This window comes from Tachysurus vachellii, chromosome 14 (assembly GCF_030014155.1).
Source record: "Tachysurus vachellii isolate PV-2020 chromosome 14, HZAU_Pvac_v1, whole genome shotgun sequence".
Taxonomy (NCBI): Eukaryota; Metazoa; Chordata; class Actinopteri; order Siluriformes; family Bagridae; genus Tachysurus; species Tachysurus vachellii.
In genome coordinates this window covers 11,058,707-11,082,903 of record NC_083473.1, presented here as the reverse complement: position 1 = coordinate 11,082,903, position 24,197 = coordinate 11,058,707, and the positions used below count along the sequence as shown (strand labels likewise).

At 39.9% G+C, this 24,197-nt stretch overlaps 2 protein-coding genes across 2 annotated transcripts in view; one reads left to right on the top strand and one right to left on the bottom strand.

The window, feature by feature from the left end:
* Window positions 1-1,281: 1,281 nt before the first annotated feature.
* Window positions 1,282-24,197, top strand: part of abtb2b (ankyrin repeat and BTB (POZ) domain containing 2b) — a 47,673-nt gene continuing 24,757 nt past the window's right edge. Inside the window, exon 1 of the mRNA XM_060886642.1 lies at window positions 1,282-2,511. Within this exon, the coding sequence (XP_060742625.1) occupies window positions 1,638-2,511 (874 nt within the window). The 5' untranslated portion in view covers window positions 1,282-1,637. The remainder of the gene's footprint in view (window positions 2,512-24,197) is intronic.
* thg1l (tRNA-histidine guanylyltransferase 1-like) overlaps window positions 8,001-24,197 on the bottom strand; it is a 427,208-nt gene continuing 411,011 nt past the window's right edge. Inside the window, exon 7 of the mRNA XM_060886644.1 lies at window positions 8,001-8,011. The gene's annotated coding sequence lies outside the window, so the exon portion shown is untranslated. The remainder of the gene's footprint in view (window positions 8,012-24,197) is intronic.

Genomic DNA, 24,197 nt, shown 5'->3' with positions numbered 1-24,197 from the left:
GAATAGCACTGTTCAATTGGTGAAGAGTTAAACATACAGTTATACAAAGGCATGCAGTTCTAAAGAAATAATCAGTGACAGGGTGGTGCAACAACTTACTATCCAAAAGTTGCTTCTTTTCCAATAACTGTACATCCCAAGTGATTTTATTGCTCTTATACCACAGCAAGTGGCCACTGATTACAATTTTATATGTATTGTTTCATTTTTTACTATCTATAATTGAACTATGCTTTTTTTATATATGCATAGAAATGCCTTTAATTCTATGGAATATCTGTGAATTCCTGTAACAGTAGCAGTAATTTCCTCACCAGCATCTTTTCAGTCTTTGTATTCTTCAATTTAAAAAAAAAAAAAAAAGATTCATTGTTACAGAGAAGCCAGGAAGAAATATTTTTGTGGTGAAAAACCTAATGTTAAATGTCATCTTAAACAAACAGCTCCACACTGAAATCGTCACCATATCAACACATACATAAATATTGTGTCTTTGTTAAATGTTTTTTTTAATTATTATTATTTTTGCCTTAAATTAGAGTATGTAGTGCTCACCATACACAAACCCATGAGTCGTTGCTATAGAAATGATAATGCATTATAATAAGTGTATTAATATAAAACTGTGGTTTGAAATAGAGCTTGAATTAGAGAACTGGAACAGAGCTTCTTACTAATCAGAATCCTGAATTCAACAACATGAGGTAATAATAAGTTACTGACAATTTGACACACCTCTACTACACTTATGTCACCATAACGTCAGATTTTCAAGGCTTCAAATGCATCGTATTCAAAAAATAAAAAATTGTTACCAGTTTTTAATTAGCATCCTTTATATTAATGATGTATAAACAGTGATGCATTTATAAAGGACGTTTGCAGCAACTTATATAATAAGGGAATAGGTTGTGCAATAAAAATATGCGTTTCATTACAACACATGATAGTTTCACTCTATAAACTGTGGTTATGTAGTTTTTCAGTGGTCACATTACAGTTGCATGATGTGCTGTTATATGCATCTGAACAAGAAATGGAGGCAGTGAATAGAATTGACCTAAAAGCTGCTCTGTAAACTATGAGAGAGTTTGTTTGTATGCTAATTAATGCCATCACTGGTAATGGGTGAAAACGCTCGGGTTGATTTGATTAGATTACACACGGGAGCGACTTTAAAACTTTTCCTGGAAGGGTAAAAAGATTGTCCTGCCTTGTGACGTGATAAAGATTCGTTATGCGATTGGTTGAGTCTCGGCTCGCGCATTGCTCACTCAGTCTCTCTCTCACGCTTGTTCAGTTCAGTCAGTGCGAGTCTGAGGTTGGTGAGAAGGCGAGGTGTGTGATGTGTGACGTCACAACTTTCTATCCTTATTTCCGACTCTATAGAAGTTTTAAAGGATGCCGTAAGTCTTGTTGTGATCGAGTTTAACAGTCAGAAACCTGAGACGCTACTGATGTGTTTTGACATGTAAACAAGTTACTTTGTGCTGCATGGTTTAGAAAGTTGCGCCATCTCCACGACGTTACTCCACTTCTCCACAGACGCGTTACGCGGATGTTACCGTTCGGTGAGAACCAGTAAAACCAGCTTAGCTGAAGAGTTTCGCTGCTTTCTCGAGTTTGATCACCCGGTCATGGCAGGAGGAAGCAGCTCAGCTATGAAGACTTTAGAGGAGCTGACACTGGACTCGGGCTACGGAGCCGGAGATTCGTGTAAATCTCTCAGTTTGTCCTCCTGCAGGTCCAACTCTCAGGCGCTGACGAGCGCAGCGCACCGCGCCAACTGGTGGCACTTTTCTGGCTCCATGAACAGCCGGAATAACAGCTGGGATACAGTGAACACGGCACTAAACGAGGATCCCGAGGACATCTTCTCTAAATGCCCGCGCTTACCGGAGCTCGAGGAGTTCCCGTGGACAGAGGAGGACGTGGGGAAAGTGCTGCGCGGTGTTGCCGGGGACAGCGCGGTGTTTTCGGTAGAAGCCGTGCGCAGGCTGTCGGTGCTGATGCGCCGCGCACTGATCCGGATAGCACGTGAAGCGCAACGGCTCAGTGTTATGCACTGTCGCTGCACGCGCTTCGAAGTACAGAGCGCCATCCGGCTGGTGCTAAGCTGGGCGCTGGCGGAGCACTGTGTGGCGGCGACGGTCAGGGCCATCTCCATGTACGACATGAGCACCGGGGAGCTGCTGCGCAAGAGCAAGTCGGCGCGCTGCGGACTCACGCTGTCCGTGGGCCGCTTCTTCCGCTGGATGGTGGACACTCGGGTCTCAGTACGAGTGCACGAGTACGCGGCAATTAGCCTGAGCGCGTGCATCGAGGCGCTCGTAGAGGAGGTGGGCGCGCGCGTGTTGTTGGCTGAACGGCAGCACGGTGCGTTCGCGGACGCCGCGGTCACAGGGTGCCGCATCACAGCCGAGGCTCTGGACGGAGTCGTTAATAATGACGCCGAACTCTGGGGGGTCCTGCAGCCCTACGAACATCTCATATGTGGGAAAAATGCAAACGGTAAGCAACTTCAACTTCATTTAATAACAGTAGTAATGATAATTAACAGATCATATCACATACACTTAATGTCTGTGCCCAATCTGGCATAGCACAATTTGTCACCCATGTTTGCCATCCATCAGTGGAAATGTACCAAGCAGGGCCACTTTACCAGATCTTAATAGGGTGATGGATTATTCTCAGGACTGCAGAGGTGTGAGTTGTGCTGGTGAGAGTGTATCAATCACAGCAGCACCGATGTAGTGTCACTTCTAGTTGGAACCAGTTCACCAACCCAAAAAAATCTGTCCAAAAAATTGTGTTGTTTTCAAAACCTGACAGTGATGAAGAATAGACACACTGAAAGTAAAGCTATAGACTTATAACCCTGGCCTACCCAAAGCATGTGGGTGTCACAGAGTGTCTATCATCTACAGTACACACTCAGACTTAAACAACACACACTACAAAGTCAGTGTCCAGAAAATGGTCCAGCATCAATTAAAATCTGTTATGATTAAGATAAAAAAAAAGCTCAGTTGTGATCCAGTACAGTGAAATTCCTTCTGTATATATATAAGTATATATATATATGTATATATATATATATATATATATATATATATATATATATATATATATATATATGAAGTTTTTAGGTTTGCTAGCAGATATGTGTAATGCGTGGTGATGATGGGGCTTGAACCCCTGAGCTTCTGCTCAATAACCCAGAGTCTAGGAACAGATACTACACTTAATCATAGCCAAAAGACAGAGTAGAAATACACTCTGCAGCACAACAGATGGGCTACAGTTAGTAATTGTATATCTATGCTAGGTGAGTGTATATGCAGAAACTTATCGCCCGTGTGAACGGCTCTGATAACTATCCCTGATACGCTTTTAAAGAAAGATGAAAGGTAGCCGTGCACTGATGACAGGTCTCACTCTCTTCTCATAGACATGTGCAGACTTGCTCACTTCCAGCTGTAGGTCCACTTCCCATCTCTCCACATGGCATACTGCGGTTAACATGTGTCAGTGTTTTTTTTGTTTTTTTTTCCTGCATAGGTTTTCTCAGACATACAATAGTGCTTTGTTTCCAACTCAGGCTGCACAAGGAAAGAAAACAAACCCAGATTTTCTGTATTAGTGTGTATATGTGAAGGTGGTTAAGCCATGAGGTCAACTTAATGTATTATAACATAAAAAAATTGGCATGGAGTCATTGAAGCTGTTTAGATCTGGTCTTCATTCTGTGCAAAAGTACTTTTTGGCATGAAGTGTGCAGGTCTTACACACTGTTTCACATGCTGGCAACAGTTACCTTAGGTCCATCTGCAGAACAGCATGCAGAGATCAATGCTTTTAGCTGGGCTTAGTCAGTAAAGTGCTGAACACACACACACGCACACACACACCTTCCACTGTGATCAATGGACATCCATTTTGCCCATCAATTGTGCTCCATAAAGTAAAGTTTGATGCAAGTTTGATGCTTCAGCAATGCAGAGTCTGAACCTCCCTGTTCATTCATTACATTCAAGCAGCACTTCCAAAACACTCCTAAGCTGTCACAACCCGCAATTGGTTTGACCAAGGAGAATTTTATTAGTGTCAGAGATTTTTATGATATGCTGCCATGGTAACAGATTCCACTTCCAGCAACGTCCTTGCTGCAGTTTTTCATTTGGATTGTTCGTTCACGAGAACAGGCACCGTTCTCGTTTTCACTCCTCTCTCACGTATGTAACACATCTGGTAGTGTTTAAGACAGAACTAACTTTTAAGACTCCAGGCCTGCTGTCCCCCGCCCCCCTCTCCTGCTCTCTTTTATATTTACTTAACTTTCTCCTTCTCTGGAGCACTTTGCATGAACACACAGTGTTAACAAGGGTTCTCGTGAACCAGCCTGTACCATTTCAGGCTGCACCACAGAGATTTTGTCTCTGCTTCCTTCTCAGAGCTAAGTGCTCTTGATGTTTATGACATTACTGAGTAAACAGTGCTCATCTATTGATCTATTGGTTTTGGATATATTTATATTATTGTTATGTGAGGAACGCCCTGTAACTTTGAGTCTTCTAGGCTTTCATATGAAAGATTTTGAACTCTATCCCTTTTCATCTGTGGCATAAGAATGTCTGGCAGTTCTCTCGCTCCATGGCCTGACTGAAGGAAAAACCCAGTCTCCTAAAAATACATTTCCAGGCCTGGATTATTGTTGAATAAGTTGAAAAAAGCAGCTCTGTGCACTTGTGTTTTGGACCAGGGGTCGGATTTTTTATATAGCTGCGGGTCTGAGATGTCAGAGACAACGAAAGCACCAATTTGCACGGCCAATGGCACTGTTTACACATTTCCTGTCCAAGCCGAGCTGAAGTCCCAGCTGTGTAAGCAGCACAGTACTCTAATGGCCTCTGAGCTGAAACAACACCGACCGAGATATCCGTGTATTAGATTAGAGTTAGCATGTTGCGATATACCAATTTTTAAAGCATGCTGGATTTTCTTGAATCCGTTGCACCTTACAAGAGAGTATTTATTTATGGTTACTCTGTGATATCGTGTTCTTATCTGCCCAGTCTCCTCCCTTGCGATAAGCCGGCACTGAGTCAATTGATAGTGTATCTGTAGAAGGGGGCTTCATTTGCTGAGCATGGGTGGATACATGGAGCTGCACACGTCCATCTAAAGTGTCTAAAATAGAACAGACAAATAAAAACAAAAACAGCAAGAGGTTGAATATTTTGCCAAATTTCAGCACCAGAAAATCAAGTTAGCCACTTTAAATTCCACGTTTATTACTCACTTATTTGTCTCTCCCACAGTGAAACTAATAGGAAAGTGTTTGTAGTTACTAGCATGAGGAATGGGCATCTGGACCCATGAGGGCTGTGAGTTGTAGTGGATATTGGATGCATTAAATGTGCTAGAAATATCCAAAGTAACAAAAAAAAAATCACTAATACATTATGACTGTTTTGTTCCTGCTTCAGAATTGGCTGTATTGCATTGGGGAATTTCATGTGTGTGCTGTATTTTTTCCAGTAACCTTTTAGACATGGATAAAAAAAGTCACATCTCAGAACATAGTGCACTATGTAGTGTAAAGGCTGCTGCTAAAATCCTGAGAGGTCTCAGAGAGCTTGTCAGAGATGGACCAGCTGCCTGGATGTGGCAGGCACGTAACCTGCACGGTGCTTGGATTCGGCCTGGACGCCACCACTCTGCTCCAGCTACTCCAACTCTTTTTAGATTCCAGGACTCTGCCTATCAATATGACAATGCAGACAGGACTCGGACAGGAAGTCAGAGCCTTTGTGGAACAATGGACAACAATGGCACACTTGAGAGTTTGAAGTCAGGGCAAATCCTAGCATGGTGAAAAGGCTTTTCCTCTTGGCTCATATTTCATGGAATAAGGCATGCACAAGGATGGGAATCCCAGTTTACAGACGGTTGACACATTAAAGAAAAAACAGCTATAAAAGTTTCTTAGTAAGATATGTAGTCACTTTGAGTCACCAGAATGCACTTTGGAATGGATTCTGCAAGTCTCTGGTGCTGAACTGGATGGATGAACAGATCTTCTTCTGAAATATTCTCTGTAACGGAGGTGGAAGGAAGCGCTGTTGAACTCAGCACAGTATTTCCCACAGGTGTTGAAGCGATTTGGGATTTGGTCATTGCAAAACACATACCATATGATTCACATCATTTTCATCCTCATCAAACCAGGCAGTGAATCCTCATGCATCAGTCAGAACACCTTTGTATTGATATGCAGTGACACGTTTGGCAGCCGAAAAAACTGAACCAGCAAAATGTATCTCACCGCATAACAGAGCCACTGAGGTTTCTTTCTTTTGTCACCCATTCCTCTGAACACACAGCTTGGCAGAAATCCACGCACAGTCTGAAAGGTTTTGTAGCTTTATATGCATGTTTGGTCTTCCCTAGGATATAGATTATAGTGTACAAATAATACATGTAGGTTGAACTTAATTGACTACAGATCAGTTGTTTCTTATAGAATTAGTGAGACAATAAAAGTTAGTAACAATCTAGGTTAACTCATTAATAGCTTATAACTTAATATTTCAATCAAACTTTATTAAAACTGGGAGCTTCGTATCTGTCTACCATGAGTGTAGAACAAACGATTGCCGTATGCATTCGGATCTGTTGAGCGAGTTCTCCTTCCTCACTTTTTATTCATGACTTGAAGTGTCAAACTCAGCATGTCTGTACTACATACTGTACTTTCCAAATGTTGATTCCAGTCATAATTCGACTAGCTACAAGCATGACATTTCATTATTTACACTTTCAGATCCTTGAAGCGTAACCCAGCAAAACTTTTCCTGTCTGGTGTCGTTAAAAACTTTCAAGGAACAAATGAAATTTTGTCATCTGTAAGTAGCCGTTTCTGACTGTAGCCCTGAGCTGTTCAGTTGCTGGGACCGATGGGCGCTTACACAAAGCAGAAGCAGATTGCCTAACACAGATATCCTTAGAGTAATTTCCTCTTGCTGGGTGTTATTATATCAGCCTTCCTTTTACTCAGAGACACTGCAATGGTGAAATAGTCTATTTTATATTCTACAGTTGTGAAATAACCTTTTTTTCAAACGTGTTATTGGAAAACAAGCTCTAAGGCAACACAGAGTTTCTCGACACATTTCCCATAAACTTGGGCATCTTTGAAGACTTGTCTACATAATGACTCTGTAAGTTTGTCTCTAAAATTCCCCTACAAGCTGGAATAACAGAAGAGCAAAACACACACATACACAAACTAAATACACAGTGCCTTTTACAGCATTCAAATCCACAATTGCACAAAGCCTCAGCGCCATAAACCATACTGGTTTGAGCGAGATACTGGCTTCTGAAAGCAGGAATCACACACCAGAGTCCATTTGTCTAAATGCATTTTGTTGCATTTGCTTTTAAGAAGACGAGGTTCCTAGAGACAAATGAATCTGAATGAAAGTTTAATGAAGACAGAAACATATCCAGCGCCTCAGCACTAAAGGCTTTTTTTTGTAATGAGATGGTCTTGGTTTCTCCTGTAAGTTCTGTTGTTAGTGGAAGGGTCTCAGTAGAAATAGAAAGATAGCCAGGAGCTTTGCTTCAGACTGCACAAGCTGCAGCATATCCAACACAATCCATGTTCAGTCTGAGCACACAGATGGAGCGCCTTACAGTCAACACGACAAGATCTGCTTCACTTTGGCCCTGGAACTGTGTGCAATTGGAAGTTTGAGATTAATTAGTGCACAGACGCTCTCAGACAGACTGTTGGCTTGTCTAACTGATGTCCATATTTTTGGTCTATTACTTATCATAAATCAAACTGGGTTTTTTCCCCCTCTCTGTTTTTTTGGTTTATTGGAACAGAATGCAAAGTTGTACGTTGTGATAGTTGTGAATGTTTTCATGAAACTATGATTTTTACGTTATAACTGTTTTTTTTAGGGATCTTCAAAAAAGTTTGTTCAGGTCCAGTCTCAAAATATTAACATGAATAGTGATTCTATTGCTTAACCACTAACAATGAGTTTTTTATACAGTTTCAAGTGCTTATATTTAGTCTCCTATCTTAATGTTGCCTCTTTTGACTAAGTGCTAGATGAGATGCATGTATTGTGAATTTGAAGCAAGGAGATGAAACACAATAGACTATATGACCAAAAGTATATGGACACCTGACGGTCACCTCCATATGTGATTTATGAACATCGCACTCCAGCTTTAGTCTCTCTATGCTGTAATAATAAGCTCCACTCATCAGGGACATAATTTACATTAGATTTTGAAGCATGTTTGTGGAGATTTGTATTCGTTCAGCCACAAGAGCAATAGTGAGATCAGACACTTAGGTTGGGTGTAGTCCGTGTCCAGTTCATCCTAAGTGTTCAGTGGGGTAAAGTCAGAGCTCCGTGTAGGACACTTGACGTCTTCCACTACAACCTAAACACATCATGTCCACACATCCTCAGCAGGACAATGTCCATGAAGGAAAACTGTCATGTTATAGCATACAGAGACATGCTAGACAATTGTGTGCTTCTGACTTTTATGGCAACAGAAACTTGGGCTTCTTTATAGTCGACTATTTAAAACAAGCTACATAGTCTGTTAGCTAATCAGACCCCAGATAGTAAATCTATGTAAGACTGTAAAAACTCCCCCATTTCTGAGACAATGTCTATACCCAGTCTTTAGTTTTAAATAAGTGCTTGTGATTGGATAAACCATAACACAGGATCTTCTACAGAATCGCTGATGGCTATTCTTCTTATTCTGCTTAAATGAGTGCATTTTTCACTGAAACACTTGGTCCACATCCAGACTGTGATCCGCCAGCTGACCATCTCTGGTTTATTTACACAAATAGACTGAATACAGCGATAAACAGATGGCTTAGTGGCAACATTTGTTATTTAGTAGTGGGCAATATGACATTTCTAGATTGCCTATAGTAGAATATATAACCACATTATACTGGTTCGATATACTGGACTGACAGTAACAGTAGTGTTGAATTTAAGATTACAGAATGCAAGAATACTTTTATTTAAATTAGACAAAAACATTTTTAGAGGAAAATGTAGTTTAAAATTTTTTATTTGTGAATAACGAATAATTATTTAAAAATAAATAAATAGACAAATAACTAATAGTAATTAGCAATATTGCTATTTAATAACACAATTTACTATTCAATAAAAGTATTTATTAATAATACAAAATACAATAAGTAATTTAACAAATTTTTTGTAACTTTTTAATTGTAACTCATTAGCTGTTTCTAATCAGACCAAAATTGTAATAAAAATACTTTTTTTTTTTTACAGAAGTGTATTGCAACATAATTTATTATGATATCAATTGTGTGCTGTCATATTGTCTTGGCCTTCCCCTAACATTTTATTACTCTTTTCTGGAAAATTCCATTTTCATTTCCCGCAATATGACGAAAAGTCTGCTGTGACCAGAGTTCACAATATCCTAGCCATCATATCGCCCACTCCTAGCTGCTTTATTGTGGGAAAACAACATAGAGATAAAAAAAAAGTGTGTACATTTCCCTAGAATGGATAGAATAGATACATGAACAACCTCAGGCTTCCAAGTAAGCCTTAAAATATATATTTAATGATGTAACTATGTGTCAGAGTCTTACAGTTTGGTGGAAAGTCTTTCAGCACTGAGTTGCTGGAGTATGCTACTGAGGTGGTGAGAAATGTCCTCAGGCAAGGTTTGTTTTGGTGGAAGATTTATAGACGTGTAGACAAAACAATCTACTTACCTGATAATTCAACCAAACCTACTTACTGTGTACGTCTCATTCACGTTTCTGGCCCCTGGTCCTTCTGCTTTTGTGCTGGCAGTCCTGCATTCCCACATTTCTCCTGCTTTGATGTGGAAGTCTGTGAGTAATTTGTGTCTCCACATTTGCATTGGAGCAGTCCAGGCATGTTTTGTCTGTGCCATCAGTGGAGATGAACTGGATGGTCTGGATCTTTTTCTACATGTGGCCTGGAAGCGATGAGAAAGATGATCTGTTTTCAATGGAAAGACTTGAAATATTGGTTTCTGAGTGCAGTCAAGCAGGTTCTTCCTTAAAGGCAATCTGAAATCAAAGCTTTTGTTTTTTTTTAACCTTGTTAGTTCAGCTTGTGAGTGTCACTCAACTGAAAGACATAATTAATATTATAATTGTATAAAATCAATTATCTATATTGTAGATGTAAATTTAGAATTATAAACGCTTTTACAATGTCAAAAATGTAACCGGGGAAAGAAAAATTATATTAACCTTTTCATTCCCGACATAGTGTTTGGTTTTATACTGTATATTAAAGCAGATTTAGTAAGTACAGAGAGACTAATTGAAAAAAGTATGAGTTGAATGTAGGACAGTACATACTGATCAGTCCTGATAGTTGTGTGCTGTTATGGGAATGTAATCCATGACAGCGTGGTGTGATGCGGCTCTAATGCTTAGGCTTATTGTTACCATCCCAAAGCAATTATTATAAGCGATATTAGGGAGTTTTTCTTTGCCTCAGTCACCTCAGTCACCTCAGGCTTGCTCATTGGTTATAAATACAAACACAATAAAATATGTCTAATATTAATATTGAACTTTTGTATAATATTAATATTTTTGTATAAATTAAACTTTTTGTACTATTTTTCTTATGTTCTATAAAGCTGCTTTGAGACAATGTCCATTTGTTAAAAGTGCTATATAAATAAATTTGAATTAAATTGATATTATACAAAGTGTTGTAGACCACAGTCCGATCCATCCAGCAATTTTTCGGGTTGCAGGGAACAAGGTCTCAGGGCACAAGAGAACGGGTGCAATCACTCATATTTACACACTATGGACAATTTAGAAATGCCAGTCAGCATACAATGCATTTATTTGGACTGGTGGAGGAAACCAGAGGAATCCCCCAAAGCACAGGGAGAACATGCAAACAGCAGAGGCACTAATCATACTACAAACACCAAAGTAACCAAGTTAAACATTCTAACCACTAATCCACTTCACCCTTACCATATACATCTATAGTGACATTTAATGCCATGAACATATTGGAACAATCACCTTTCATTCAAATTACACTACCAAAGCTGTACTCACTCACTCATCTTTTACCGCTTATCCAAACTACCTCGGGTCACGGGGAGGCTGTGCCTATCTCAGGCATCATCGGGCATCAAGGCAGGATACACCCTGGACGGAGTGCCAACCGATCGCAGGGCACACACACACACTCATTCACTCACACAATCACACACTACGGACAATTTTCCAGAGATGCCAATCAACCTACCATGCATGTCTTTGGACCGGGGGAGGAAACCGGAATACCCAGAGGAAACCCCCGAGGCACGGGGAGAACATGCAAACTCCACACACACAAGGTGGAGGCGGGAATCGAACCCCCAACCCTGGAGGTGTGAGGCGAACGTGCTAACCACTAAGCCATGTCAGTATGTCAGTTCTTGAAAGTAAAAGTTCCATGTTTCCATTTATCATTAGCTTTAGTTGAATTGATTTTTTTTTTCTGGATCAAGGCAAATTCTTCCCCCCCAAAAAAATTGTGCATATTGAAGCGTCCATTAACATTCCATTTCCATTGATTCATTATTGATCAGTACAAATGTCTGCCTACAACTTCAGCCATATAGCTGACCTCTGACCCCTGGCAGCACGCAGGAAGCCTGCCCGGTAGTCTTATTGTTCATAACAGCACCTGTTGTAAAGTGTGGAGATGTGTACTGAGGCTTGAGCTCTCCTGCGACGATGATAACCGTCTTAAGAGCAGCTCGTCTGCAACCAGCAGCAATTACTGTGCGCACTGACGATGGAATGCACATGTGGCAAGGACATGTGCTTTGTATAAACATGGCCTGAACAGTTATTCTAAGAGCTCAAGCCTAATCCGTCTAGCATGCTTTCATTTCGAAGGAAGGATATTTATGATAATTCGTGGTGTCATTCAATCTTTCCTCATTCACAGAGAACAATAAGAGATTTTGATGGGCCCTTTGTTGCTTTCACACAGACTGCTGATACAGAGCTAGTTTATCATTATACAAGTCATGTGTGTTTTGTGTATGGATTGCTTTGTTCTCTGCCTGAAGGCTAATTGGTCAGAAGGGTTGGAGACAGAGACTTGTGACAGGACACTTTTGTCCTCAGAGAGGAGAACATACTGTCTTTGTGGCTAGATCCATTTGAAAGCTTTACAGCTGCCCCGTCGCTTATAATAGGGGTGTAGACTTAATAGCGGCCATCTGTAAGTGAAGCTCGGACAGAGACAAAGCCACCATTATGATCTTGCCTTAATTAACTCTGTCATTAAAGAAAAGCAAAACTTTCTACATGAAGCTGTGATCTGTTCAAGCTGTGATCTGTTACTCATTCACACTGTGGCTTGCTGTGTGTGACACAGCAGTTTGTTATGGGAGTCGGTTTGGCCGAGTAAAGAGGAGAAGAACACAGGAAATATTCCAGACAGCCGTCATTCGCATTCGAGTAAAGAATAAGTGCTTGCAAAATTTCCTGTGATAATCCTGTGATATTCTGTACGTGTGACCACAAAGGTTGTGTTTTAAAGTATTTCTACAGATTTATTTGTTGCTTTTGTTTGTTAACTCATCAATTTATTCATATTAGAGCATAGGATCTATTACGTATGTTTCATTAGAGGAGGTAGAAAACAATGAGGCTGCTTTGACAGGAAAACAGTCAGCTGTAATATTAACTTCCATTAGCACCCAAGTGGATTTTTTCACATTTTCACAACAATTTCTAAATGCAATGGAGAAACTCTTTTAATTATTGAAGAATGGCATGTCATACTTTTTTATCTGTTCATATTTACATTATATTTGTGAAATTCACTGATTTTAGCAGCTGTAAACAGTCATTCCCAAAGTCCCAAAACCCAAACTTAATAAGAACATAAATCGTAGCTTGTCTTGTTACAGAGAAGCCAGAAAGTGCAATGTCCCCTGTCCATGTAAGAAGGCATCAAGTGCTGACAATGGAAGCTCCTTCCATAAAACCTAAAGAAAGCAAAACTCCTCACAGTAATCTTCTTTATATCATAACTATTACACACGTTTTTGTGTAAAAAAGTTATTTAAAGCATCCACAATAAACATCTCTGTATATATAACATATTGTATATAAGCATGTTAATATTAACCTGTGCACTAATGTCCAGCCCATGCTGTTATAGAAAATGAATCAACACCATCTGGCTAATCAGAATTGAACAGTGCTGTGGTATAAGATATTTTTACCCGTGGTAAAATGTTATAACGTTTGAATATAGGATTTATAATCCTTGAGGGTTCTTTGTTACTCTGAAGAAACTGTTAAAGAGTTTCCTCTATCAGTGAGAGATCCAACCAAAAACCACTGTGTACATAGTGAGGACAGACCCACAGATGGAGCTGAAAGAGTTAATTCTTTTAATTCCATCAGTACAAAATAGGTAAATGAGGTAAATACTTCCTCATTTCCTCATTTTCATGTGATATGAACTTTACTCCACACCTCTCTGTTCATTAATGTTTATTGGCAGGTTTAATGGAAAAAACAGTTTGGCACTCGAGTGTTTAACAGGGAATGGTTTCAGCAGGTATATAATCGTCCTCCAGCGCCTACACTACAAAGCATCAGACTGTAAATAACACTAATCCAGGCGTGACCAGAACAGAACACTGTGGGTCACCAACACGTGGATTGTTTTACCAGCACCTGCTGTGCTGTCTAACTGACATACTTCACAATTTTTTTTCATGTCAACGTCAGCAACGAAGTGAGGTAATGTTCCAGAGACGTTGTAATTGTATTCATTATATTCATTTTCACTAATTATCACACCTAGCCTTCACAGTGGAAATGACTGAATGAATAGCATTCACACCCGAATGTGGTGTCCTCCTTCCTCATGCAGGTGCTCTGTGTATTATTAGTGTTTTACTCTGGGCACCATCATGAGCTCAGTCCTTTGCCATGTGTTTTATTCCTCTGTCACTCTCACATGCAAAAACAGTAGTTAAGTTTCTCTACTAAGCATTTCTCATCCTGGGTAAACTCTACTGAGCACAGAAGTGTTGCCAAACCTCAGCCTCTGTCTTTTTACGAGTCTTGAATTGCCATCATCTTAGAGAGCAAGGCTGTAACAGCTGGAAGCTAAAAGCCAATTTGGATCGCCTCTGTTGGGATCAACATCAAGCATCAGTTCCTTTTTTGTTCTTTTTCTCATAGCAGCTAATCTGATTTTTTTATTAGGTGTGGACTGCATTCAGTGCTGTGAAAAAAGACACCCAGGAGTCTTAATTTGAGCTTGATGTCTGGATTAAATGACAGTGCAGTGATAGCTTAAGCTGTGAAAATCATTCACAGCATCATTAGCACCATTCTCATGTAGAAGTCTGAACCAGTTTTTTAGGAACAGCAGCAACAGTTTTGTTATATGCACCCTGAGATAGCAGAATAAATTTGATCAGTGCAGAAGCGTACTAAGATTTGTAACTAGGGCAGAGCATCCAGAACCTTCTCTTCTCTCCTGGCCCAAAACATACATCTGAATGTTTCCCCCGTGAGTATATAAGCAGCTCTTGGTTAGCGGTTCATGGACGGAGTGACCACAAGGAGCCTGTAACTCGTGGGAAAGCAGAGGCAAGAAGAGATTTTAGAGCATTTCCTGTAGCAAAATGATTTGGGAAGCAATCATTCAACACTGAATGAGAAAGAAAATAAACTGTATCATTTTACTATGAAGCCAAGCTGAGTGGATAATTTTCATACGTTTGCAGATTTGGTACCAGTGTACTGGTGTTTATACCTACACTGTCAGTCTGGCTGTCAGAATACCTGCCTCCTCCAGAAATAGCAGTGAGAGAAAAACAATTATCACCTCAGTATGCTTTAAATTCAATGGAGGAAAGCATGACGCACATGGGACGCTGAAACTTGCTCATACTTTCACACTGCATCGTTATCACTAAATATTTTAATCATAGACTAAAATAAGGTTCTTCAACACAAATGCTGAGCTTATTACCAGAATAATTTTGAATAATGCTGGACCTCATCCTTGTACAAAACGTACAATATGATGGAGCAGGCATTCTAAGGCTGTAGGACTATGTAGGAAATCTGCTTGATGTCCCCTGAGACTCCTCTGTTGTTGGAAGTCAGTCCTCATGTGCCCATAGTTCTGTAGTCTGGAGTTTATTTAAGAGCGGCGAGCCCGTGGCTAATGGGAGGGTGTCTGGCTATGCTGTTGTCTAAGGTCACTGACAGGGGAATGAAAACAAATTTGACACAGTGTGCTGGCCATTTGCACAGAAGCTGGTGATGGGGATAACGGATGGACGTCCACCCGACCCCAAATTTAGACATGTTTGGGTGGTGGTCTGAAAGCCACAAGAAAAATCACAATTTAGCAGATGCTGTGATCAGGGAAGTAGCAACACCTTGGAGTTGTTGGATTTTACTCTTTACTTCTCATGAAAAGTTAAGTAAGTAGTCACTAATTCAGAGAGAATCTTAGTACTAAACAGTAGCAATCTGTTAGCCATTATTTACTTATTATTGCAGTTTTGCCTGAGAAAGAACCAAAAAACCATTTGACCTTCTCTTCACCCTGCACTGGTCAGGAAATGCCAACATTACAGTCATCTAAAAATGTCTAAGAGTCTCAGGATTTTACTGGCCTGTGTTCCTCTTAAGCCCTGCTTTTAGAGATTTGTGGGAGGGCAGATGGAGAAGTTTTTAGGCGAAGCAGCAAGCAGTCCCTCCCCTATTCCTTTTTTTTTGCTTTTTCCATCTGGTCTGCACGTCTGAATAGGGTTCCTGTGGGTGGTCCCTGGGGCCGCTGGGCCAGAGGCTTCCTGTTGCCTTCAGGCCTGCTGCTTGCTGTCATTCCCTGATGTACTGGCATTAGGGGTGAAAGGGTTTGATCCATGCTACAATGTGCAGTGATCAATAAACCAGTTCTGAATTTCCTTACCTATAATCGATCATATTCATTATTCGTTCTTCTACCTCTTTGTTGCAGACCGGTTTTCTCTGGTCTGATCCTCTCTAGAGAGTTTCCATGCTGTCAAAGTGTCCTTGAAGGGGTGTGGCTGGATGCTATTATCTGAATGACAGTGATGTGTTTACACTGAGGGGGAAGGCGGGGGGACGTGCGGATGGTTCAATGCTTAAACTATTCTGTATGTTTTGAAGAAAAAGGTTCAAGACTTCTGTACTTAAACAACAGCTGAGTCCATGGGGGTGGGACAAAGTGCTCAGTGATGCAAACAATGCCTTGTAGAGTTGTGGAATTCTGGGACAGGTGTCTTCTTCCCCAAGAGGAAGACATTCAAACAGGCAGTTAATGGGCCTGACTGAGATGTTTGCATGGCTCTTTTTTCCTTCCTGGAGTAAAAAAGATACAGAAGCAGCAGGCTGTCCTCTGTGCAGACATGCCTTCTAGATCTTGATCAGCATGGAATCTAAATGATGTTTGTCCGGGAAGTCCTCCTGTAGTGACATGCTATTGAGATTCATGCAGGTTGGCATATTGACATGAGCATTCAAACTAAGCTGAATTTGTTACAGTTGCCCATTGTGCTACAAATCCGGATGAAAAAAATACCAATAATGGAAGGATTTGCACTCAGGAATTGGAGGAAAACTCAAAGTAAACATTTCCACTGGCAGTGAGATAATTATTCATTGATAATTGTTTAACTCACCATTTCAAATGGAATGACAGTATTTGGATGTCTCAAGTGGAAATCGCACATACTGTCTGAATTAGAGGAACCCACGTTCAGAGGTTAGCTCCGAACACATGTCTGGTGTGGCACACGGGGGAAAACAATGCAATCTGAGTAAATGAAAAGTGGGGTGGACTACAACAAAGAAGCTTTGTTCCTCTGGATGCCTCAAGGTCTCTGTTTCCTACTGATGACTGCAGTGGTGTAAGAGAGATTGGGTGTCTCATGAAGGTGTTAGGGTTAAAGGTCATGAAGCAGCATTTTTCACATCTGTACCCCTCTGTGCCCTGAGGACTTGAAACCATGATACCATGTTTGAGTAGCATGTTTGAGTAGTATTTTTTAGCCAGTTTTTTCTGTCCTTCAGGGAAAAAAAAAAACTTTTTCTGCGCTTGGACCCATCCACTTTCTCTCTGATGATCTCTGATTATGGATTTATTAAAGGCAAATTGTGCCACACAGGTAAAAGCATAAATGTGATGGACGCAAATCATCTGTAGGAAGAAAGGGTCTTTGTAATTAGAGGCAGTATTTTAGACACAGGATAATTGGCTTGGGTATCACAGACACTGTGCCAGGAAAGTGAGGTTTGGGACTTTGCCTTCAACCAGGTTTTCCACTATAAAATGGAGGATAGCCACACCAACAATTCTAATAGAAAAGCATTGCACAAATCATTTCTTAATATCAGGATGATGAATATGAATATTTTGAGGTTTTCTGTAACCTAATGGTTTACAGGTACATTTATATGATAAGAACATTTACTTATTTCAAGTGTTATTGATCAAATTTCTGTTGGTAATCGTAAGGAAGCCACCGGAAAAAGGCCAATGTTTCCTTCCATATAAATCATATATATATATATATATATATATATATATATATATATGATATTTATACACACATACATACATACACACTCACACACATATATATGTGTGTGTGTGAGTGTGTATGTATGTATGTATAAAATGCTGCTTGTTAATCTTAAAATAGCAGGAAACTGTGGGTTGTGTAACACAAATCATGCTGAAGGTTTACAGTCATTATGAGTAAGTTGGAAGTGATAATGGTAAGAAAAACTCCCACAGATCAGGAAGAAACTGAAAGGAACTACACTCAAAAGGAACTTATTCTCTTCTGAGTGACACCAGCTTATAGTGACAGCAGCTTATCATTAGAGTATACTTATTTTCACTAAGTGTTGAAAGGATGTTCAGTCTGGTCAGACTGTGTGTCCTGTGAACTGGGAGAAGAGAAGCACAGGCAAATCTTACAGCAGCAGCCCTTATGTCCAAATCTACAGTAACCAGGTGAGAATATTCACTCAACTATGGATGAGGCTCGAGCTTGAACTGTTGAACTGTTTTTGGGAAGACCAAATGACAGCTGTTTTGTATCATTGGAGCTTGACCTTTTGAGCTGAAATAGGAGAAACAATAAACACAATAGTGACCCACACGTCAAGTTCCAGATTCAAGGAAAGTCCCAAAAACAAGTATTTCTTTTTAACAGAGACCATTTTGTTGAAGCTGTTTTCAGTAGCGTCTCTTTCCTCTTTACAGTACATGGGTGTCTACCATTCACACACCCCGAACATCTAACAACATGTTAGATGTGTGTAAAAATAAGTAACACATACATGTCCCTATGCTCACTTTCCATCCCCTCAGCCTGTGGTATTGGTTGGTCTGAGCTGCCTTAACTCCATCACTCAGAGTCCACTCTGAACAGCAGCGCGATTGTGCCCGTCCTCTGTTAATGAATACGTTATGCTTTCAAGGTGACTAGCTTAGTGTTCTCCCCACAGCGTGCTACATCTGACATGGAGTATTGCAGCCGGTGGAAGTTTTCCTTCACCAGTTTTGTGGTTTCTCTCCTAATTGTAAAGGTTACGTAGTGGAGAAGGGAAGCTGGACTTCGATTAAAACAAAAAGGTCCTTCTGTCCTGAGAGAGGAAAGAGCAAGCAAATATTCCCACCACAACGAGAGTTTAAAAGGGCCAAACAAACACGGTATGGCAGAAATGAAAATCAGCATGTACACTGTGTAAGAGTGTTACATTTCTTAGGGACCGGTACAAAAGTCGCTTGTTTTAAAGAAGTGTAAGTTGTTTGAAGTGAGTGAGGAGTGTTAATGGAGTTTGACAGGTTAGAGATTTACTCAAATCTCAAATGAATGAAACATTCTATGTTATAATTCATGCTTTTTTAAATCAAAATATCATTATTCCAATAACAACAAAAGTTAATATTCCCTCTGCTATAAATGTTTTTTTTTACTATATAACTATCAGTGAAAAATAACAGCACATCAGTGAAAAATCACGTATATATATATATATATATATATATATATATATATATATATATTACATTTCTTTAATGATTTTTTATGAATTCTTGCTTTAATGACTTTTCACTGATGTGCTGTTCAGCGTTCTGAACAGATCCTTTCCAGTCATCAGTCAAGTCCATGGTGTGATTAATTAGTGTGAAGGGCACTTGTGAAGGGAGCAGAGCCTGCTGGCTGACTTACTAACGATAAGAGCTGCACTCATTAAGTCAGGTTAGATAAACACTTTTTTATTTTTAGCCACTGCTAAAAAGACCACCACCCTCACCTACAGCCACAGCTGTTCATTTTAAATTATCACACACACATTCCTGCTTGGCTCTAAATGAGCCTCTTGTCTCTATCTCTATCTGAAAGAATGGGTGAAGAGGGTGTGAGCACTGAGCTGACTTCTCTTAATGCTTTGGAGGGCCTGTCTATCAGTGATCACGTGCCAGCATGCTGTTAGCATACTGTACGTGCTAGGAAACATCTCTAAAACTGGTGCTTTTGAATTCCGCTAGTGTGAGCTATGTGTCGAGGCGATGGTCAACATCTGGAGGGTGAATTACATTGTTCCTTATGCTGGTGTGGGCAGAGAACACAGCCGAGTGTTTTAATCATGCTGTGAACAATCGGCTTCATAAAGGCAGGTCCTGTGTGACAGATCAGTCTGTGAGGCGTTTGGGTTTGGCCTAATGAATGAAAGATTTTGCTTTCACACACAGGCAGGTGGCCTTCCGACAAACCCACACAGATATCAGAGCCAAGGGGCCTCCTGGGTCTTACAGGAGTAAGACCTTGCACTTAACACCCACTGATACATTCAGGAACAACAGGCACATGTTAGACCAAACATAACACTGCTGCCAGACCAATTACGCTCCAAGAATGCTCACTGTACAAAGTGTGGTGTGAGCAAGTGCTGAGAAAGCAAGCCAGGATCCTGTAAAAACATGTTACAGGACACAAACAGCCACCACCTCCTCTTTTCCCATGTTAAATCACTTGGGATTTTATTTTCTTCTTTTGTAGAATTCGAAAGCACTCCATCGACTGACATTCTGCAGTTTTTCTTCAGCAGCGTTCAAATCTGCTGGTTTGTTTTTGTCTCAGACAGTAAGCAGGTTGTGGGAAAAGCATACAGCAGGGAGGGTATGGACTCACGGGAGATGCTCGCTAAACACGTTTCTCATCCTCATCCAGCCAGCGAGCTCCCATAGCTATAAGTGAGGACACTATTTTTATCGAGGCCTTCTTCTAGACAGTAAAAATCATTTTAGCTGCTTCTAAGATCAGTTTTAGAAGGAGGCCTAGTGTACTAGTGTACTTCAAGGAATGAATAAAAGACAGTGACTCACACCATTACAGGAAAATAATCAACATTATGGTGTCATAAAGTGCATTTTTGCACATAGAGGGCTTTCACACTGGCAGTAAGGACATGGCGTGGTTTCAGTTATACAGGAACTGTGCCACGATTCCCGTGAATGTGATCACAACTGTACTTTGGTCTGGACTTGTTCGGGAAGTAAAGTAAGCTGCACGTGTTCTAATGATGACATCACTAGTTTCTGTTATCATCCCTAAGTTGATTGTTTTCCATAACAGCACATCCTGCTGTGTTTTATTCCTCTTATACCAATGTAGTTAGCCAATTATTGAAACAATACATTGAACTTTTTATTTATTTATAGTTCCTGTTGTGAAAAATCCACAAAACTTTAAGTTAAGGTATAAAAGCTAAAATATTTAGTTTTCATATCAGTTTACCTTTATTATCCTGTTTGGAGAAAAAAAACTTTCTATAGCTGAACCATCAATTAATAAAGATAACGAATCAGCTCATTCCGAATCAGATTGAAGAATGTCTGCCTGCATGATTCTAAAGACATTTCTACAATTTTGCAGCAACATTTTTATGCTAGGAAAAGTTGCAGTGATTTTCCATTAGTCTTTTTTTGTCTAATTCAGAGCATTGTTTGACCAGCGTTCTATTAACATCGTGTAGAATTATCACAACAGATACTTTGAGAACATTTTATTACGGTGATATGAACACCTGTAGAATATTGGACTGCATGTTTACTAATGTCTCGCTAAGCTCAAATGTGTTTAATAGCATATTTTAGAGGCCAGGGTAAGGTTGTGTGCATCCCCTAGAGGAATCTGTTCCATTGTGGCAGAGGGCGATTGTCAGCAGATTCCTCGGCCATGATCTCCCCGCTCGTAGACACACACAGTTAAAGGTCGTGCCCTGTGCAACCGGACAAATTGGTGGTGGGTTGATTTTCATGCTAGTTGTGGTGGCCACACACCACCACTTCTAATTGAATGTCTGCATGTGTGGACTCGGTGTGTGTGTTTTTAATCAAGGCAACGTGTTTCTCATTTGCAGCTGTGGTCACGGCAAGAGAAAGACATCTTTTATGCTCTTATATACAGCACTTAGGAAAGAAATATCATATTATTAAAAAAACATGACATGTTTTCACCAACCTTAAAGCAGTTTATAGCATTAGTCATATAATTATATGATATCATTAATTATAATAAATTTTTTTAATGATAAAAATGTACTTTCACTTCGGGGATCTAGTCATGTAATGTCTAAGAAGTGATTTATTTAATAAGACTGTCCCAGATTTTTTTTTTCATAGCACAGATAGATTTGGTACCTTGAGCAATGTTCTGAACAGTCAGTTGTGTAAAATGAGATCAAATTATAAGTTGCTCTGGATAAGGACATCAGCTAAATGCCATAAATTTACAAATGTAGCTAGCACACTGTTATTGGCTATGACTGCATCATTTACCGAGTTATATTTGCACACCTGTTTACAGCGTCTAACATTAACTTTAGGAAAGTTCTAGCAGTTTCTTTTCTTTGAATAGAACTGTAGCAGTGGTATAAACAGTGGTATTGCACTCAGCTATAAATACCATGTTATGAGTGTAAATCATGTTGACTTTGGGAGAACGTAAAAGACACTGTTTACTGTAAGCTAACGTTTATCTCCATCCAGTGGAATTTATGACCCTGGGATTCCAGAATACTGATTTTTTTCTCATCACTGTACTGCTGTAATGTAGATTTATTTCTATGTATTTTAAACTGTGAAAAATTGCTTTGGGAAACTGAGTCCACCCTCCTGTTCGGTGCACAGGATCATATCTCTGCATCTACACTCAATGCAATCCTATTTCGAAAGAACTTTATCTATGAGGATATCTCTGAGAATACTTGAGCAAGTGATTGGAAATTCACTTCAGGAACATTTAGTCTTAGCCTTTTTAAGTGCTAGATCTGTCCTTACACATAAATCGTGATTTGTTTTTTTTTTTCTTTTTCTTTACCATATTGGTTTGTTTTGACTGCGTGATTAGAGTTCCCAGACTGTTTCCTTTAGCTTGGCAGCCTCGTTAATGCTAAACGCCATAGAAAGGTTTATCATGGAGGTGTAGTGCACCACGCAAGAGTGAATTCTCCTCTCCGTGGGACTGAGCTGCTTTCTTAAGTGTACGCTGAGCCCAAGCTTAACTCTGGTCGTCCACATGAAAAGCAGACAGGAAGCTGCTATTTAAGACCACGCTGGAGTAAATAGAGAAACGACTCGTAAACATAATGGGCTGAATTCAAAGGGTGTGTGCTATAGAAGGAAAGAGTGTGTTTTCAGTCCCACCGGGACACACAGAGAACATTTCTAACTACACCACAGCTTGTATTGGTCTTCCAGCAGTATCCAGAAGTATCTCTAGGCAAGAGATCGACAAGGCTTTGGAAACGTTTTGCATTATTACATGATTTATATAATGCTATTGTTCTACAGGATAAACGTAGCTGTAATAAAACATGGGCCGCTATTACGAAATCATTGAACTTGGCAGAGGATTGGAGTGAACTTCATTCTGGCTCAGAGATGCCCAGGGTGGAGCTGGGAGGACGATCTGAAACCCAGTCTTTCCAGTTAGACAAAAGTCAGCACATATTGGGAAAGTCCCATCACTGGACTGTGGGAATGGATCTGTCTTTATCCAGCTGTGAGATTTAAGTAAATGGTAGGGACACTAGTGTTTATGAGAACCCAAAGGGACTGAGCTGCTTTTAGACTGAGGAAGTAGTGGTCACTGCTTTGTGTAAGTAGGTGTTAGCTAACATTATACCCTAGAGGAACAATATAGTGGAAAGAGGGTTTGTTTTCATCTAAGACCCTGTGCTTGGATTCCACATGAATGTAATAAAAGACATTTCGGATTTGTACGGGTTTGCTGGGTTCGCTCCAGGTTTTCTTCTACGTTACATAAACCAGACAATCGTGTGGCAATCATGTTTATACAAACGAACACTGTTCTTTGCTCTTCTCGGCTTACCGTGATTTCGAAATCCGGTGATCTCACCATTTGGAGCAAATCTGGATAGTTACTAAAAATCAGTGTTATAAGCTATCAGTTTGCATGTTGTAGAACAGTAAAATCACCACACTACACACTTTTATTCTGGGTTGTCAGGTCTCACAAACCACACAAGGGATCTGAAAAGCAGCAAAACATTTCAGGTGCTAGAAAAGACAAATACAGTTTTCTTCATTTCTCGTTCCACAAGTGAGAAACAAGGTCACAGCGGACCTGCACAATCATTCCTAATTTGCAACATTCACAACAGTCTTTTTTGTCCTTGTCTGGTACAGACATTATCCAGTCCAATATAGCCATTCCATCTCCCAATCATTGAAGTATGTCAGAAAACAGAAATGGATCTTTACATCATAGATACTTCATCTGCACTTACACTTTCCCTTCTTTTGCCATAGCTTATAATATGACTTCATTCTTAATTTAATTTAAACCCGCCTTTAAAAAAAGTTCATTCACAAAAGTTTGATATAAAAACACAACCATGGCAACTATGTATTTACGGTACCTTTCATATACTTTTACTTGTGAAAACAATCCAACCGTTGTATCTTACTACATTACATTTTCCTACTCATGCGAGAGCAGCAAACAAAAAAGGTTGAAATATTTTTCTATTGCACAATAACAAC